General features: G+C 43.3%; 1 protein-coding gene across 2 annotated transcripts; it reads right to left on the reverse strand.

Annotated features, from left to right (window-relative positions):
* Positions 1-565: 565 nt before the first annotated feature.
* LOC118502746 (general odorant-binding protein 83a-like) lies at positions 566-2,178 on the reverse strand. 2 transcript variants are annotated; one of them, XR_004905071.1, is made up of 4 exons: positions 1,897-2,056; positions 1,519-1,775; positions 901-1,057; positions 566-809 (listed from the first exon to the last, which is right to left on the reverse strand). XR_004905071.1 is itself a non-coding variant. In XM_036035311.1 (3 exons), exons 1-3 carry the CDS (start codon positions 2,054-2,056, stop codon positions 1,040-1,042), a joined length of 435 nt encoding a protein of 144 aa, XP_035891204.1. In that variant the 5' UTR covers positions 2,057-2,178; the 3' UTR covers positions 566-1,039. The 2 variants fall into 2 exon arrangements, 1 of the variants encoding a protein (XP_035891204.1); XM_036035311.1 differs by having other exon boundaries at positions 566-1,057; positions 1,897-2,178.
* Between the last annotated feature and the right edge of the window lie 11,948 nt (positions 2,179-14,126).

The raw sequence follows: 14,126 nt of genomic DNA on the forward strand, positions 1-14,126 counted from the left end.
AATGTAACTCCAATGTGCCTGTTGTATACTGCAATACTTTTTGCAATGTTCTTTTCAAACAACTTTATCAAAATATTTTTGCATCTTAAAAAAAGGAAAATTGATAATTCTGTATCTTTGATGTTCGAATCCTAGGACACAGTCAATATTGAGCTTAACCGTCATGGGTCAAAAATTTCAAAACTATGTTGCATTTATCATGTTTATTACTCATTAAAATTTTCATTCTCGACTGCACTTCAACCACACCGGAAGTAAGTTTTCAATTTTACTTTAAGACATTTCAAGTATTTAATCATCTTGAGGTTGGAAAACCAACTCTATTGCAAACAAAAACTTAAACCCACCGTCAACCAAGTGACGAACTTAAATAAACCTCCATTTAAAAGCCAACGCCGGAATCGTTTGCAAAACGGTGCATGTCCGCCACACGAAGTCAAACTGTAAGACTTGTTGAAAGTTTTTGCCCGCGAATGTAATTAAAAGAAAATACGGTCTGATTATAGTTTCTCTTTACGTTTTGTTTCTCAATGAGCCGTACCGAAACCGAGTCAGAGATTGTGTGTAGGTTTGGTTTTTTCATCCTTTTTTTTATTTTTTTTGAGCTTTTTTTTTGGTCAGGAAAAGAAATTCCCGTTCGCAGCAAGAAGGAAGGGGCGGAGGTTAGTAGGAGAAGGTAAGAACTTTGCACCGAAAGTTCGGATGGGAATTTTGAATTTCATCCATTCGTACCCGTTTGCAAGGGCCACCGGACGACCCATCAAATGGTGGCGTTGAAGTTGGTTAGTCACAGGTCGGTTGAAACGTCACTACGTGCAGTGCAATGCGGAAAGCAGGAAAAATAGGTTAATTACTAATTCCGTACCACCGACACGGAACCGGGATGCCAAAAAACCGTACCGGAGCACCGGAGCAGGATTAGCCGGTAGCGAGCAAGGATCACTCAATCGCACCGACTCACGATGCACATCCTCACACGGTAGAGTCTGGTCTGGCTGGTAGCAGTTCCTGTCTCGTGGCCTCACTTTAACCTCACAGCTTACACTAGGAAATAGTGCTGTAAAGAAAGGATAAGCAAAAGTGGAGTTAACCCACACCGATTAAAGTGCTTGCCAGGCGCAAAAAGGAGATCCGAAATCGCGAGCGAATGCATTTCAATCTGAAATAAAGTACTTCAAGGTTTTCGCTTCTTTCTCCCCTATCTCGCTTGTCCCCTTTAAACTACGACCGGAATCAGGAACGGCGCGTTCGGCGTAACCATATTTGCCGCACGATGGCGTCACACTAGCCGGAAGCAATTAAAAGTTAAACTTTTTCAATTTAAAACTTGCCACCGAGAAGAAATTATTCCGATTTCCGGTTTCGACGAATCGCGGCGTTTTGAATATCGTTTTTTGCTACTCCTGTGTGGTGGTTCTCTTCAGAGTATTCGAATAAAATAATGCTCAACCAGGAAAGAGCGTACGCAAAGAAAGGTCACTGTGTTCTGCTGTTCGTGGAAGTGGTGGAGAATCTTACCTTCGGGTCAGACTGCTTCCAGCATTTGTGGAGCCAGAAGGCTTTGTCGCAAAGATTTTCACCCTCCGGATAGAGGCATCGTTTGCCCATGTGCAGCGCAATGTCGTGCATCGAGTTGGGGAGCGCATCGTGCAGCTTTTCCAGATGCACATCACCATTGTCGTCCACCACCTTGGCCTCGTGGAACAGACAGTTCATGTAGCACTTGAGCTTTTCGTCCTCGTGGATCTCTTCGTCGCTGAACTTTTTGATCGCTTCTGGAAAGTGATGACATTGCATGACAGGAGATTATATTTAACATTCAGAATTCAGATTTCTGTCAAAAGCAAGTAGAGTAAAAACACATTAGAGCAATATCCAGAAGACACCCAAGCTCACCCTCAGTAACACCAGTTTTGCCAACGCAAATATCGTGCAGCGGTTTCATCGCCTCCAGCAACTCCGGCGGTGGATATTCGGCATCACGGCGAGGTGTACTCTGAGCCAACGCCATCATGCAACACATCAACCCGACACAAACGACTGCCAAATACTTCATTTTGTATACGCTATAATCCACCTATATTCCACCTACGGTCAACTAGCAATGAACGATTCGTCAAGCTCAACTGAAGCAAACACGAGCATAGGGAGTCACTTTTTATACGCCCGCTCTTCCAAGAAAAGCCACTGCGAAAAGCGTTCTATTTAAACAAATAATTAAGTGCCATCGCCCAGTGAGTGCACGGTAATGATGACACTAGTACAATCGGGGCTAGCCGTTAGTTAATTACATTCTTCACCCCCCCCCCTCCCCCCCTCGGGTGACTATTTACCGATGACCATTAATTAACAGCAGACATCAGGTCCGGCCCTCGGTAGATCTGCGTGACCTACCCGCCAATGACAATTAGTGCAAAGTGACCCGATTTTAGGAACTTGAAGTTTGTTTTTGTGGCCTTCCTTTGCCATACGCATAGCCTTCCACGGAGCAGATAGTAGACTCGCAAGTCCAAAACACCACCTGCAACCACTATCGCTTAATCATTGGTGTTGACAAATCAATCACGAGCAACATGTTTTTCCATTATCCCATTAGGGTCGTTGCAAAACTTTCGTTAGACGGGCGCAGATAACATAATCGTCCTTCGCTAGCGCCTCCAGGGAAGTTCGGGCAACTCCGAACGAAGGATGAAAAAATGTTTTCCTACCTCTGCTAAACATCACATCACAAGAAAAATAAACTTAATGGTTCATTAAGCACACCCATCGTACAGGGTAGAACAAAACTTTTCCTTCATCGTCAGCCGCCACCAGAAGCGCAATTCCCTAGTCTTAGTGTTTTCGCAACGTCACCGGTGTTAGCGGCAGAACGGACGACGTACCGATTTTGGGCGGGGAAAACTCCGAGATGATGACATGGTAGAAAAACTGTCGGACCCCTCGCGGACTGTTGTGTGCGCCCCATTCTGAGTGTTTGTTTAATTCGATCCGGAATCGATGCGCCTCGATCCTAGGTTGGCGGTGAGGTCGACCGTGCGGAGTAATTAAGTTCATGGCTAGAAATAATTATGCGCCTTCGTGTTGTGCCGAGTGGTAAACAATTAACTCTCGAAATGCGCCATTAGGTTTGCTGCTGCTGCTGCTTATAAGTCGCAAGGTCCGGTGAAATGTAGCAATTTGCTTGGCAGATAAGAATGAAAGCCGAATGATGATTTAAAGGTGACGAAAAAGATTGATGAGAAGGGTGCAACTTTGTATATCGCGTAGTGGAAAAGTACGCGCTGATAGTTTGGAGAGTAGAAGGGAAGAATTAGAGGTTTAATCGGTGGAAACGATGGATGCTCTCTTAACAGTCTCCGGGATAGCGGATTTTGTTAAATGCTGTAGCAAACAAAGCGTTAGTCAAGATTAACACTCTTACTGCAGAAAATCTTGCTAGTTCTGAGAACCCTTTGCTCTCGGTCCTAATGGGATTAAATGCGCGGTCTTGACATGTTATAGGACAGCGCTGCTATAATTACATCCTGCTTTGAATAAATTAAATAGACCGTCTCGAAGTTAATGCAAGCTAAGTACAGTTCATTTTGAGGTAAAAAAACACAATGGTTTGTTGGGAACCCTTATTCTGAATTTTTATAATTTGACTTTCCAGAGTCATATCAAGAGTTTAGATTCCAAAGTGATGCCTGTGTAGAAGCTCTTTTGACGATGCTTACAGGTTTACTGTGGCTCTTGATTTATTTATGTTGTTACTATGAAACTTGAGAACTCTTATTCATTATTAAAAATATTTACATCTTTAAACATTTATCAGCAGTCCTCCAGAAATGGGACATCTATAGACCGGGTTACAACCTCTCTGAATCCCTGGCACCACCTAAGTTGGAGGGAGACTATTGCTAACTAATAAACTCCCAGTGTCCTCAAATCTCTAATACCTGTCTAATTAGCTCTTGTCATCGGGAATGGCAAGAGATTGCTTCAGGCACTTCAATACTATATGCTTACGAATATGGATGGTGAAGTTCACATGAGACATCCTTGTCTATTTAACTTGTGTTTTCAAATTTTACAAGATGCCACCTAACTTGCAGACTCTTAATACTTCAGGCAACAGAGGTTCTCCGCGATCAGTTCTGTCATCATTCCTGAAATCATAAATCAGCGCTTAAAAAGAGGATCCTGCAATCAAGTTTAATGTGTTGCAATGTACATGTTTTATCAGCTCATGATGCTTCTTGAGGCACCTTATATGGACATGGTCCTTTATAAGAGTTTTCCTGATAAACAGAGGTACCTAGCAATACGGCCAGGCCGTTCTTTATGAATAAAAAAAAAAAAAACAGAGGTACTTGACGTCTCCTTTTCATATCTGTTTGATATCATCTTCGGTTTGAAGTTACCAGCATGAATAGCATGGTCCTTATAGGAAATAGGACTCATTTATAGATTATCAGATCTAGCAGTTAATGAATGGTTTGTATGATGATGAAAGCTCAATTCTCAGTGATAATTTTGTTGTTGACATACTCCAGCAACCCAGTCCAGCAATCAGGTATGAAATAATATAATAATGAAATAATATCCTCAAGAATAGATGAAAGAGTAACTCAAACTTTTTCTCCAAAAACTTCTCAAAATCCTCTGGATAGTTCTTGAAACAACCTTCGAAATGATAACTTTTGTACGTGTACTATCGTCCCATTCTATTCGTTTCCATTGAACCAACATCACACCAGAAAACGCTGGTGTGACGTTGGTGGAATCTTTCAAAAGTATTTCTTCTTGGGTAAAACATCATAAATCAACGAAATAGCATTTTCCGTATCTACCTGAGGATACTGCTCGAACCGGACTTACAGGTTACAGTTTGACAGGATAAAAATCATTATCGCATAAACATATGACACCCCGGCACATTCGTAAAAGGCTGGATAGTAGTGATCCACCTAAGGAGTGACCTTAATAAAGGAAAAAAAGGAACACACGAGTGTTAGTCAGGGAAGGGAATGTGTCCGAGAAAGTTAAACACGTCCCGGATTTACTCCATTTCACTACAACTTTTTTTTTTTCAACTCGGACATATCCTTACAAATATCCCAAGTCCCTTTTTCTTGGTGGATATCTACAACAGACGAGGGAAAAAAAGCGGTAGGCTTTCTCGTCCGAACGATGCTCCCCTTTTTAAAGCAAACGGACAAGCAAACTGACCGTTGTGCGAGCGTTTTGTTAAACACACTCTAATACCCACCACTAATAGCATATCGCACTCCTTTCAAAAGTCTCACTCACACTGCTTTCGGGGTCAGAGAAAGGGAGGAAGAAAAATTTAGCTCATAAATTTAATTTTCTATCCCATCCCTCCATTAACCGTTTCCAGCACGGCGCAGAAAGCAAAGGACTTGGACTTTTTTCTTACAACTGGATTGTCCCGCTTTGTGTGTGTGTGTGTGTGCTGGAAGAGTAATTTTGTGCAAATGTTCAACGATATCAAAAGGCCAACCCCGGGTGACCAAAACAGGCGAGGCGAGTCCTTCGAGGATGAAGCTGATGAATGACGGTTTGAAGCACAAACCTCAACCTGAGGCCTCCGTGATACAGTGATACGGGTTGTCCGGCCATCTTAGTGGTCGTCCCAGTCACATCAAAAGCTTCCTTAGCCTGGGTTATCAACGCCATCGCTCATCGGGTGAACCCCCGTAGACCCTCCTTGCTTGGTCCTCGCTCCTCACTTTTATGTTCAACGGCAGCGACAGAAAGAAAGCAAAAGTTGGATGTGTCCCGATGCTGCTTATCAAATTTACCACCCGAGTTCATCGTTTTCTTTTCTATTCTAGTTACACTTTTTTGTATGGGTTGAGCTTGTGCGTGTGAGTGTCTGTCATGCTAAAAAGCTTCGCTTCTAAGATACCGCTCTCTGCGTCCTCGGCGGCCCCTTTTCACTCCCCACAACTCCGAGTATGGGCATGTGGCGTTGGGCAGGGATTCGTTTGGTCGCTGATTTTAAGATGGCTCGACGCGCATCGTCCTTTTGCGGTATCGTCCTGACCTCCTAGGGCCATCTCACCGCACCGTGTAGGGCTATGCGAATAATGACCGATGCGAAGGATGATGACAACGATGACGACGGCAACCATGGTGACTGGTGTGGCGTTGGATGCGTTTCCACGACGATGCTTACCGTCCGTTCGCTGAGGTGAAAAGATTACAGTTCGCATGCTTTTATTTCCCAGTTTCACGCCCTAGCTCCCCTCCCCGCCTGGGTCATCCCTTTTGGCGACTCGCACGAAGTGCAACCTTCTTCTTCTATTATCAGCCACTTTTCGTACCTTTTGCCCCGTTTTTTTTTTTTGTTGTCTGTTCGCTCGTCCCTCCCAGCCGACGGGATTCAATGAAAAAGGGGCCCGAGACACACTGCACGGGAGTTGCCTTTCAACAGGACGCTTATGATTTATTGAAGCTATTCTTTGCCATTGCGTGGTCGTTGTCTTGGTGGTGGTGGTGGTTTTAGCTGTGGTCATTCCTTCGGCTAAATGTCCCCGCGTGTTACTCTCGAAGTCACCTTCAACCTGCGCAACGGGGACAAGCACGGGACGGTTGATTCATCGCACGGTCGGATAATTTATTCTTATCATTTGCTCTGCCTCTCACTGCGGCATTGCTCATCACAACCCATCCGCGCCGGCATAAAGTGTGGAACTAGTTTTCTTGAATCATAAAATATAAATTTGAGCACATTTTTCATTCACGATTCCACAGCAGCAGCAGCAGCAGCAACAGAACGGTGCACGTGCAGAAGCGGTTTGTTTTGTGGCCACGCGATAAGACGTAAGATTTCATGCAAAACATTAGTTACGCGATTATAATAGCGTCTTTGGTTTTGTCGCCTGAATGTCGCCTGTTGTATTGGTTGTTTTTTTGTACTCTTCGTTCAGAGTTCTTAGCTGGACTAACGCGGCTGTTGCGTGATGATAGAGCACAACAACACACAACCGGAGAGTAATCTTTGGCGTAGTTGGCTTACGGCTTCGCGTCATCGGCTGAAAGGGGTGGCCAAGTGACCAAGTGCTTTATTCGGTGTTATCTGCATCAGCACTCGTGTACCTGTGTACGAGAAAAAATGCTTTCAAATTAATGATAAATGGCACCGAGTTTGTAACTGTTGCGATAGAAACGAATCATCTTTGCTATTTGCTAAGGAGAAAGGAAAAAATCGAGCTATTAAAATACTTTCGAAAACCTTTTGTCCATGGAATGAAATAGGATGCTTTACTTACTTTGTAGAGGACCGTGATAATTTTCTTGCTTCTCAATAGTTTTTTTTACGGATGTATGTATGTTTATATCTACTTAATGAATTTAAGTGATATTTCCCGAAAATATTCGAACAAAAATTTTTAAAATATCATCCAGAACAACGACCAGTTTGAAGAACAAACCAATAATTGGCATCATTTTTATAAAATATTTAACATATTTTATTCAAGTTCTTGTGCCTACTTGTCACCAATATAAGTATCGCTATCATTGTCCATTTTTGAGCCTATGCTAGCATAAGATGTTAATGTGAAGGTAAGCTTAGAAAAAGCAAAAGTTGAGGAGTTTTAATTTAAATAAAAAAAACAGATCAAGATCTTGTTAGTGGCTAGTTGTTAAAAAGACGTAAATGTTGGTAAATTTCGAATTTGACCTCATCAAACCATGTAAATCAATCTGATTTGAGTAATATTTTCCCTTCTTGTTCTTCTTGGCCTGATAAGGGTAGAGCACGTCTAAAAGACATGATTAGGTCGCCAACCTGTTTTCAAGAAACTCTGTAAAGGGCTGAAATCCTCCAACAGTGGCTTCATCCGATCTCCGACACGTTAGGCTCTACCTGAAACAGCCAACGTGCTCACTATGCTTCTCTGGTACTCGTGCCGGACACGTCACTAGCGAGCACCTTCTTTTTGGATTATGAGTCCTCATTACGTGCCTCAGCCATCGAATTCATCTGGTTTTGGCCACCCTCAGAAAATCAGCGCCTGTTATCCTTCACATCGTCCTTAAATTTGAGTGTAGATTTTTTAGATTTGTTAATAAAATCTGTATTTTGAGGGCTGAGTGATCGGGCACAACCATATCTTCTACCTCTCATCAGTTGTTAGAGCACCACCAAAATAATGTATACGTTACTCGTTAAACTTTGAAATATTCACATTCGATGTAGACCCTTCCTACTAGCATAAAGACTCCAGCTTCCCTTTCTAGCTTACAAAATCCAGCTTTAATGCACCAAAAGAAAAATAAATAAATACCTCCCATGACTCCATGAACAGGGGAGTTTGCCATGCATACAGGGAAACGATCAAGCCTAAGTTTTGATTCCAATTCCTGGGCCGCATGGGCCAACGCTTATACATGTTTCTTTTCAAGTCCGATAGATTCTCAATCCTGACAATCTTAATTTCTAACACTTCTCATGCTTAAGAAAACCTTCATTATGCTCAAACTACGCTTCCGCAAACCTGGTCCCACGCATATGAAATAAAATTCAAACAGTAAAACCCGATTATTTGAAAATCCCAGACCTCTGAACTGCAATGTGTCGTGCCCTGCACTGTAAACAAAAGATACGCTGCAAAACAAGCTTTTGAAGCATTTGTCGTACGATGTCATATAAATTGAGCTGGAAAGAAAATTTCAAAACAAAATACCATTAGTGCAATCAGCCCCTAACCAACGGTTAGGCGGACCGGTTGCCGGTGTCGCCCGTGTCAAGGCAAGCAAACAAGAGAACGCAAAACCTTGCTTCCAAAGTCGGTCGGAAATATTCTCCTAACAGGGAAACTTTGCGTACTGCACAGGCACCAACTCTTGTGCTTTGGCATTGAAACATTCCTCCACCAGCTCTGGAGCAAAAGGGTACGCGTAAGCACTTACTACTACTTCTTCTTCTACTCCGACGAACTGCAGCCGCTTGTTCGCTGCAACCAATCCGTACCGAAAACTATCGTCAACTCGGAAGCGAAGAGTCAACAAAACTCACTTCGACAAATTCCACCACCCGAACGACCGGAACCCCAAGGTGAGCATGGCGTAAAATATGTTTTCTCTCGAAAGTAAACTTCTGGCCCCGCCGCGTTTTTCCTCCAAGCCTCTCCGTTCCCTTTCCCTTCTTTCGCGACTGCAACGGAAAGGAAAACGCATAAATGAATCCGGCAGCCTGGTCCTGAACCTGTTCCTGAACCTGGTTCCTCAAATATTGCTGAGACGATCTGAAAATCTTCACCCAAAACCACATCCTACCGCAGCATCGCAACCTAGCCTAAATAGTCGTTTTGCTGCCTTGCGCCCCCTCCCGCTTGCCCGTAGCTTTTCTTTTCACCTCAAACGACCTGTCTCATCGAGGTTGGATCATTTCCGGTTCCGTGGTTTACTGTCGAACGGGATGAGTTGCTCTGTTTTTGTTCTCCGACTATCCCGCCTTCCCATCTCCCCATCGCAGCGAAACCACATTCCGAGGTCGCAATCAGCAGAGACATTCGGCAGTACGGGCTGCCGAATCCACCGTCATCCTCCACACCACACGAGGTACTTTAGATGGTGCGGAAAAATTCAACCGGTGGCACAGTTTATGAAAAGTCATAAATTTTACTTTTGCCCCGGTTCTCACTGCTTCCCGGGCGTGCATCTGCACATGGATCTCCGTACGCGTCGGAGCAACCGCACACTTGAACGATGAAGTTTTCGTCCTTAGTCGTCCAGTATTCACCAGATCTTGCCTCAAATTGGCCCGTCCATTCCACCAAACACAGCCGCTCGGTACCTGAGGTTCTTGATTTCTTTTTTCGTTTCAAATTGCTCCGCCGTACCGGTGGTGGAAACTAAGGACAAGCCTTCGTCCGCCATCCGCCCAATATCAAACGCATCTAAAGGGGCAGAGTTGGTGTTTGTCTGCCGCTTTTACCGCCAACTTCCACATCTTCCTCTGAGCTGGAGCTGGGACATGGAGAACGTAATTTTAAACTCAATTTGAAACACATTTCCGAGGCATGTTTGGTAAAATAGCACACACACCCGCAAACCACCACCAGAAACAATAAACAATGGAAAATTGTGCAAAAACTTCGAAACCGGTACCGGTACATGTGGATCGCTCACGGGAACGTTTGTGCAAGATAGGCGGTCTACACCTTCGGCTGTGGTTACATCATGGGTGTAATGACCATACGGTACAGTTTTTCCCCGTAGCGTGAGAAGCTGTGCATGATTTTTCTTTCATTTTGTATTTTTTTGTAAAAGGTTGGATCCAGAGTTGGATGGATTGTCATTTCCTAGGTTGAAGCCTCGAGGCGGTCCGCTCAAGAACCGCTCAAGGTTACCGGTATGAAGGGTTGGAGTAATATTTTCACTGAAACTAAATGCACCTTATAACATCCGATTCGCTGAAGCCTATATTATAGGGTTCGGAATAAAATCCTGTATATAAAATACCTTTTTATGTAAAATAAACAGAATGCTAAATTATAACACTGTTCAGGCGATTAAAATCAATGCCAGTATATGATTTTAAGGTGAAAGTGTTTTTGAAGACAAATGAGAAAAAAATGATTGAGTTTAATTTACTAAATTTATTTTATTTAATAAACCTACTTAAAATGTTATGACACTTGACACAAGTGGACTTCGATGTACGATTACCGGTTAGTGATATTGAACGGTGGAATAAGATATTTAATGCAATAGAATAATCCAGATCATAACGTAAGATTTTGAAATCAATGATTAATATACGCGGACGCAGTGGAAGGTCGAGATGTTTGGAGACTTCGAGCAGAATGGCAGTTGAGGCCCCTCTAATTGTGATATTAGCGAGAAACAACCGCCACTGCGCGGACGATGCTAAAATATTAGGACAAAAAAAATGAACCTGAATACCATGCTCGACTACAGGTTTCATTTTGCAAGTAAAATAGTTGGTTCAGGCGTGATGCATTAAATCTCTGTGCCAATAAATATATAACGATTTCTTTCAGCCTATCACGAGCTTTAGCTGTGTTCAATTACGCGCCAAATGGACAGTACTTAGAGAGACAACAGTGCGTTAAGTGCCTGGGCAATTTTCTTCACACAAGGCTCTCCTTCAAACAACAGTTTGATCTCATCGTTTCAAGATGTCTATAAAAACGCTGTACTGTTCCCTTAAGCTGTCGGTGGTGACGTACGCCAATGCAGTGTGGTTGCCTGCCGCTCAGCAGGCTCTCGCGCGGTTGGAGTCCATACAACGCAAAAATCAAGCTTGTTCCTGGGATGACCGTCTTGAATACAGGGCCAGGTGCCCGATACAGAGTGACTTGAGCAAACACAGTTGTCGTTCATCACAGGGCTCCTTAACGATAGCCCAATAGTAGTTCATGTCTGGTATTGCCAATGACAGAAGAGTCAGCGTTAAAGAGACATGAGGTCACTCCTAGAGTTCCATGTTCCAATACAGCAGATATGGATCTGGATTAAGGCCACTTTGACCAGGGCTACTCTCATGGACCATGAAATGATAGACAACGAACCATCCGAATACACTCGGGATAAGGTATCCCCTCACGATATAGATACTCGCTAGGAACATTACTTCGACTTGAATGGATTGGATGAAGAAACCTCATACATTGAAACAAACTAGCTCACCCTGGATAAGGTTTGCTCAGCCTAAGCCCTTGATTGGTTTAGGAGGAGAGAGATTCCAACTGAAGCGAAGGTAGAGTTTCTATTTGATGGAAACTACGGTTTTTCTAACTAAATAAAATATATTAAAATATACATTTGATTATGGAAGGACAATTCGGATAGGATACAGCGATCTTTCGAGGTAAAAAACGACTCCACAATCTCCATAACTTCAAGTTTGCCCTATATATGTTCTTTTCAGTCTTTCCGTAAGTCTTTGGGGTGATCCGTTGGCAGAGGCAATAACGGCACCGGTCTTCACATGGCTTCAAGGATTTGAGCTGGGGTTCAATTCCCATAAAGACCACCTCCAAAATACGGATTTTGAGACACTTTTTAATTTATTATGTTGCCATTTTTTTGCACAAATTCTGGCAGATGGCTTAATGTGATGGAAAACATCATCAACTTCTCACGGAGGCACTTAAAAAAAGCCACTGGAGCTTTGACGCATTGTTTAAATCAGGCATCATACGTTCATAAATTTAAGATATAAATTTCCCCAACCTTTTCACTCAGGCACCATGTTTTGAAACTAAAACTCTTCTACGTATTACATTCCATAATCGTGTAACCCACACGATATGTTGTTTTGTGAAATCAAGCTCTGGCTTACGATTATTTGCTCTATCGGCGCATCAAACCTAACCCCAGCACAGTCAATTGGGCACTGACAGTTGGCCGTAGATCGTGCCCCGAATGTAGAATCAAGGCCCACTTTGCGTGTCAACGTGACTCCTCCGGGAGCTTAGGTGGCATAATCTAAATAGCTGATTCATTGAACGAATGTATAAACATTTTCCCTTAGCGTGTTGGTGTGTGTGTGTTTTTTTATTCAACCCCATTCAACAATAGCGAGCCATCGGGTCATCGGTATCGTTCGGGGATAATAGCAAAATGGTATTTTGTTTTTCATTACCCATTTCGGAAAGGGATTTTTTTATGGCCCACTTTTTGGGATGGCGTTGGCCGCTTCGCCCGGTCATCATGGATAGCACACGTCAGCTGGCGGAAAGAGTTTTTCCTTTCTCCCACTCTCTACCACCACTCGTTTCCTTCCACGGGTATAACTGACCGGAACCATTAGGAAGCGAAGGAATGGGTTTTTATTTTTCAAGCGATTGGATTAGTGAAGCTTGCGATACGGCAGAAGCAACGTTAGAAAAAAGGACTAAAGACGAAACAACATGCTAAACAAATACAAGCTCATCCATTCCCTTTTCCAACGGAGCGGCGCACAAATAATGCGCCTGTTGCGGCCAATAATAATCAGTGCGTGCCGATCGTGCCGAAAACGAATGCAATGCAATGCTTCCCACCGGGAAACAAAAAAACATTTAAAGCCATCAGCAAAACATTCCTAAGCCTATCAAGTAAACCGCTGTGAAGCTGGGCTGGGCCAAGCTTTGGGCTGGTAAGCGGAAAATAAAAATCAAAACGATAAGCGGTGGATAGCGAGCGCCCGCGTTTCGGGTGGAAAATTCTTTTCCGGTCTCCGGGTTTTCTTGTTTTCGATTTTTCTCTATTCAGATAACGATCAGCAATTCTTCCAACAATTTGTGTGTGTGTGTATGTGCTATGGGTTTATGCTTTCCGGTTTGATATTTATAAGTGATTATAATCTTAATGCGTTGGAGTCGGCCGTTGGATAACGTTCGCGTTTTGGGGAAAGAGGAAAATCGCTCGGTGGGAAAACAAAACGATTACAGTCTTACGCTGCTAATGCTGTGCTTTGATTGCTGTCAGTAGATATTCTGGGATTTTTCCATTTGCCCAGTAGTCAATATGGTTTGGAGTGTTGGAAATGATGCTCACAGAAGCGTCTCGCCCAATCGATACAACCGCAAAACCAGTGTAAACTCGAAACTCAAATCCACTACAAATGAGTTAAAATAAAATCAGAACCCAGAAAAAACCATCAGCTAGAAATGGGAGGACATTTGGTGGTGGTGGTAGGTTTATTAACGATGATTATGCCTCAATTTGTTCCGTTTATCGCTATAGTGCGAACGTGCAGGCAGCGTGTAAGACGAAGAACAGCCTTCATCGGATGGATACATCTGCAAAGTAGAGATGGGCAAAATTAGCAAAAGAAGGCGGAGCTACCGGTTCCGGTCGAGTCCACAAAACTCGGAGCCAGTTCCGGAGTGGAGGTTCAATCGAACTGGAACTTGCGGAACTGTCGGTACCCTAAAAAATGTCCGGAACTGCTTTTGTAGGAACCGTCGGAACTGTCGGAATTAGTTGAACCGTCTGGAACTGTCGGAACCATTGACACCATCTGGAATCGTAGTTGACAAGTATTAGTTCTCTAACTAATTACTCACCTTTTTACGATTTTAAATCATTGTATGGATCCATGATTGTATTGACAACGGATGTAGAAGTTGGGGATGTTGCAGGACTAAATAGCTTGATTG

Source organism: Anopheles stephensi, chromosome 2 (assembly GCF_013141755.1).
Source record: "Anopheles stephensi strain Indian chromosome 2, UCI_ANSTEP_V1.0, whole genome shotgun sequence".
Lineage (NCBI taxonomy): Eukaryota > Metazoa > Arthropoda > Insecta > Diptera > Culicidae > Anopheles > Anopheles stephensi.